The sequence below is a fragment of the Elephantulus edwardii genome, unplaced genomic scaffold, assembly GCF_000299155.1.
Source record: "Elephantulus edwardii isolate Elephantulus edwardi_28Jun2011 unplaced genomic scaffold, EleEdw1.0 scaffold00117, whole genome shotgun sequence".
NCBI lineage: Eukaryota > Metazoa > Chordata > Mammalia > Macroscelidea > Macroscelididae > Elephantulus > Elephantulus edwardii.
In genome coordinates, this window is record NW_006399867.1 from 6909507 (window position 1) to 6915506 (window position 6000).

The following is a 6000-nucleotide window of genomic DNA, read 5'->3' on the forward strand; positions in this document are numbered from 1 at the left end:
ACATTTGAAAGAGGAGGACAGACAGAGAGACTGAGACACTGGGGGAAGACAGATGCCGTATAACTATGGAGGCAGAGGCAACTATCAGCCGCAGCAGATGAACATCAAGGAGTTCCAGAAGCCACCAAAAAGCAGGATAAGCATGGGACACTCCCCTCTCAAAGTCCCCAGGAGGGAGGACACTCGTTTGGTTACTGCAGCAGTAGAAAATGAACACACTGTAAAGCTCTCAGAATAGTAAACAACAGCAAAGCTGTTAATATCACTGGGACTAGGGGCAGGACTCTGCAAAATGAACCATAGAAAGCAACATGGAGCTTGGCGTACAGTTAACGCTGCAGGAAAGGAAAGATGCCTTTCCAAAATTTGCAACCACGGAGTCACAGCAGTTAGGAAATAGCTCCTGGTTTCTGGTATGATAGAACAAAATGAATTCTCATTTTTCGTGTGAGTTTCTGTGATGGCAGGAAGACCACATATTTCTCATATATGCATTTTACATCCATACCTCCTCTTTCACAGCTGTCCATCTACCAGCTGGATCACTGAAGTCTTCTTTTCAGGCTGACTCATCTCCAACATACTTTGGACATGTTGTAAGGAGGGACCAGTCCTTGGAGAGGGACATCATGCTTGAGAGGGTGGAGGGACGGTGCAAGAGGGGAAGACCCACTATGAGGTGGATTGATTCAGTGACTGGGGTAATCGGGATGGGCGTGTCAGAGACAGTGCAATGGGCACAGGACAGAGCAGAGTTTAGGGCTGTTGTACATAGGGTCGCTAGGAGTCACAAGCGACTTGACGGCACATAACAACAACAACAACAACAACAACATTTCTTTTAAGGGAGCTTTAAGGGCCTTAGGGAGTGCTGGGGGCTTAGTGGTAAAGAATTGTGTTGCCAATGCAAAGGCACACAGTTCAAATCTACCAGCTGCTCCGGGGGAGAAAGATGGGCAATTTTCTATGGGACTTGCCACCTTTGAAAACCCACTGGAGGATTGGCTATGGTTTGGTTCTGACTCATAACAATAACCACCACAACAACTGGTGGTCTACTGAGTAAGGAGCTGAGCAGCCAACCCAAGTGTAGGCAGTTCAAATTCGCCAGCAGCAACTTGGGAGAAAGATGGATAATCTCCTTTTGTTTGATTTATAGCCTCTGAAAGCCCACTGGAGGGTCAGTTATGGGTCGGTTCTGATTCAACAGCAATGATTTGGTTTTTTGAAAAAGAAATACATAAAAACTTCTCTTCCACCCTGAAACCTACAGCGTCCCTTTCCAGCAGGAAGTAGCTAAGAGAATACGCCATCCCCTTTTCCTTATGAATCAGGGTGAAGTCTCTCTCAGGGAGGAGTGATAGGGAATGGCAAAGGACACACCGACAAAGGAGATTAATCAGAACTGGCTTTGACAAGCACTGTGGCAACTGGACAATTAAAACAGACATTCGGGGTGGGGGGGGAAGAAGAACAAACTGGGGAGGAGGGTAGAGAAAACAGTGCAACAATGAATGAATGAAAACCCCAAATCTCTGTAAACGTTCATTAAACTAATAAAATTTTTAAAAAACCAACAAAAATACTTCTCTTCCTCTGTCTGAACCCTTACTTCATGTTGCAGAACAAGAAAGAACCATGCAGAAGTAGAAAGCTGAAATTACAGTGGATTGGTTTCCTGGGTCATTTTTGAGCCACTTTCTTGAGTCTTGTCTGAATTCACCAAGAGTGACACGCTGCCCCTCTGTACCTGAACAGCAAGCTGAAGAAGCAGACGACCAGGCACGCTCCAACTGTGAAGATGTAGGCCAGCTGCATGTTGTAGGTCACCCCACTGCTCCCGTGCTGGATGGTAGTATTGGTGTAAAAGCCATAGTACATCACTGTGTCCTGGAAATAGCCCTGGAGGAGACAATAAAGCTCAGGTCAGGAGGACCTCCTGAGACAAAGATGAGCGAGTGTGGTCTGTAGACTTACTCAGTTCTGCTTGTCAGCCAGTTTAGTTCATTTCTCTTGACAGAGAATGAATGCTCAAGGCCACTAAGAACCTAAACCTTTTGTCACTATGGGCTCCTTTCCAAGCACTGCTGGGTGATTGGAAAGGAATTCTCAACCACCACAGTTTTACAGGCTACTATCGCCTGAATTTAGTGACCAACTAAATTGTATCCAGGTGGGACAATCAGCCATTAAGTGCCTCTGTCACCTGGGTGATCTGTTGGAGTAGTCTGTAGGGAATTGTGCTTCTAATTCAAGAGGTAACATCTCTCCAGTGGTTCAAATCTACAAGCCATGTAGGAGAAAGATGGGCAGTCTCCTCTCCAGAGATTTACAGCTTCTGAAAACCTGTTGGAGGATCAGCTCCAACTCGATGGAAATGAAAGTTTTTTTGTTTGGGTTTGTTTGTTGGTTGGTTTTTTTTTTTTTCACATCAGGCAATTGGTATATTTCTTCAGTTAATCTGTTGAGCTATGCAGTCATTATAGTATCTGTTTCTCGACATTAGCGGAAAACATTCATTCCATGCATGTACTTTTGCATAGGCATTACCAAAACTACTGTTAATTCCCAAAAGTATTTTTAAAAACTTTTTGTAAAATTTTTTTAAAAATTTTGTGTGCCTCAGTTGAGAGTATGGTGGTTGATGTTGGGGTTTTTTTAAAGTCACCTGTTAAAGATCTCTGATCATAGGGCTTTCAAAGGCTCTTGTTTCAGAAGTGGATGGCCAATACTTCCTCCTAATATGTCTTATTCTAGGAGCTCTGTTGCAACCTCTTCACCATCAGTGACCCTTCTGGTACCTGAGACATTGATGGCAAAGATTCCAGAGCACCCTACAAACTATACCGTGTACAGCAGACTGACTGACAAATGCTGTACTAATAGGAGCAAATAATAAATCTCAAGCCTATACACATCAAGGATATAAAGGAATTCTTGTTGTTGTTACATACCATCAAGTTAGAACCAAACCAAAGCTGACCTTTCAGTGGGTTTTCAGAGGCACTTTATCACACAGGGGGAGATTTGAAATGTGTGCCTTTGAGATTACAGAGCCACCAGAGCTCCTTGTAAAGAATTGGCAACATGTGATTCATTCCTCAATAAGGAAACTAATAGATAAGTGTTGTACCTCTAAAATCAAACTGTAAAGACAACTAAGCACCAAGCACACATATATCATGGCCCAGGACACTCTTCTTAGACCACAGTTGAGGCCTATGGTGGTACAGCAGGATGGAGGGCTGGACGGGGGTGTTGGCATCAGACAGCAGAGCAGCTAGATATTTAGTGCTCGTTTTTAGCATAGGCCCGAGGTCCACTAGGCCTGAGAGCCCAAACAACAACAAACCAACAGTCTCTAGTAATGCAAGATTCTGACCAATTGAAAGACTGATAGTTTGAATCCACTCAGAGGTACCACAGAAAGTGGATGCATGGATAATCTGCTTCTGTAAAGATTGTTGTTGTTGTTAAGTGCCGTCGAGTCGCAGGCGACTCTTAACGACCCTATGAAGGAGAGTCCTCGACGCTTGGGTGCCTTTCATCCTCTCTCCAGGTTCATAGGGTTTCCGGAGGCAAGCTATTATGGAAGTGGATGCCACTCTTCCTTCCACGCTTGTTTTAATCGGGGAGCTCCACCCCACTCTCTGTCCACATTGGGTAGCTAACCATTAATGCATTTGACAGATCAGTGTCACAGTGTCCAGCCTCACAGCAACCACAAGTTATCACTGTACAGCAATTTGTACACCAGGGCTATTACGACCTAAAGGAATGTCTAAACAAAAACAATGAAAGACAGGCCCAAGGGCTGCAGATTAAAAGTCACCCACCTTCTGTAAAGATTACAGTCAGGAAAACATCATGGAATCAGAAAGTACTCTGTACTTTCTGTACTTAGGCTTTTAGTTATTTTAGTGGTTATCTAGTAAGTATTGTTGTTGTTGTTGTTATGTACCGTTGAGTCGCTTGCCACTCATAGCGACCCTATGTACAACAGCCTTAAACTCTGTTCTGTCCTGTACCAATCTCACTGTCTCTGACACACTCATTCCGATTACCCCAGTCACCAAATCAATCCACCTTCTGGAGGGCCTTCCCCTCCTGCGCCTGCCCTTTACCCTCCCAAGCATGATGTCCTTCTCCAAGGACCGCTCTCTCCTTGAAGGGAGTGGGCAGAAGTGGAGGGGTATCTTGATGGATGGTGGAGCAAAGAAATAAGTGGGTCAAGACACTTGTGCCAAGGGCAGGGGCAACACCAAAAACTAATGGTTAATTCTACAATAAGGGATATATTTTCACTTTTTCTGTAAAATGCTTGTCTGTTGGATACTTCTCTAAATCTGAACATTCAGATTAAGACACACTAGGAAGAAGGATTGACCATCCAATTCCAAAATAGCAGGCCTCTGAAGACCCTATATGCAAGTAAGTATTACAGTTTAAAAAAAGAGCTTAATATTATTCAGCCAGAAAGAGCAATGAAATTCTGACTTGTGGTACAACATGGATAAACCCTGAATAAGTAAAAGATGAATTATTAAGAGGTGAATATCTGTTGTTGTTAAGTGCCATCAAGTCAACTATGACTTATAGTGACCGTATGGCCAACAGACCAGAACCCTGTCCTATTCTGTATCATCCTTCTCATGTCTGAAATGCATGCAGTTCATGGTTGCAGTTACTGGGTCAATCCATGTCCTTGAACAGGTCATCCTCTCTTTCACCGATCCTCCATCTTTACTAGTATGTCGTTTTTAAAGGACTGGACCCTCCTGCTGTATGTTGAAAGTATAGATAGTACAGAATGAATAATTCAGCTTTTGTGGTGAAAAAAAGGAGGAGAAGAGGGTGGGTGCATATACGCTTGCAAATATGTCCACGTGAATAGAAAAGAGAAATGTGCACAATAAAATACCAAACTGTTGATGAATTCCTCTGAAGATACAAGTTCTACTTTTGTTACTTTAGTGGGCAATTGGTGGGTTGTTGTTGGGGTTTTTTTTTTTTGGTTGTTTTTTTTTTTTAATTAATTTCAATGAATATTTACAGAGATTTTGGATTTCCATTTATTCATTGTTGCACTTATCTTCCCGCCCATCCCACCCCCACCCCCAGTTCGCTCCTCTCCTTGAAAAGCAAAAGAAAAGGCTCCTTCATTGGTACACAATCCTCCCGCACCGCCCCCTACCCCGAGTATACTCCACTCTGCAACCCTCATTCCTAACTCTTATGATAATCATAAGGACAATTGTTTTTAAAACACCCACTTTCCCCATCTGCCAAACTCTAGGCAATAAGGGAGTGTATACAGTGTGACTAGCCAGCTAAGTCCCTTGGCTTCCAGGGTGCTGACTACAGGTTGGAAGTGTGACCACAAACAGCAAGGAGAACTTACTGCTCCAGTCAAAAATTCCAGTCCAGTGAAGTGGAGGGTGTTTGGCTCGGCCACAGTGAACTGAGGGATTGTGATGAAGCTGAAGTTCACAATGAATGAAAAAATGTTGAACTTCAAAAGCCATTTCAGAAAGTTGAAGTAGGAGAGAACACTGGTTCCAAATTTGCCTCCGATGATCTTGAGCGTCCTCTGCCACAGGCTGATGGTGGACAAAACTTCCGACATGCTGTTCTGGGATTTTTGGTAAACCTGGGTTTCGGATGCAAAATGAGAAATGTTAAAGTCATTCCATAAATACCTCCAGAGTTGTTACGAGTTGTCGAGTCGCTTGCCACTCATAGCGACCCTATGTCGTCCTAAACTCTGCTCTGTCCTGTGCCAATCTCATTGTCTCCGACACACTCATCCTGATTGCTCCAGTCACTGAATCAACCCACCTCCGAGAGGGCCTTCCCCTCCTGCACCTGCCCTCCACCCTCCCAAGCATGATGTACTTCTCCAAGGACTGGTCCCTCCTTACAACATGTCCAAAGTATGTTAGACAGAGGCTCAGAATCCTTGCCTCCAAGGAGCCGCCCGGTTTAACCCTCTCCAGGATG

The 6000-nt window shown here is 44.0% G+C and overlaps 1 protein-coding gene across 1 annotated transcript in view; it reads right to left on the reverse strand.

Annotated features, from left to right (window-relative positions):
* The window catches only part of TMC5 (transmembrane channel-like 5), a 74607-nt gene that overhangs the window by 44152 nt on the left and 24455 nt on the right, over nt 1-6000 (reverse strand). The window contains 2 exon segments of the mRNA XM_006892713.1: nt 1751-1902; nt 5402-5735. Coding sequence (XP_006892775.1) covers nt 1751-1902; nt 5402-5735 — 486 coding nt within the window.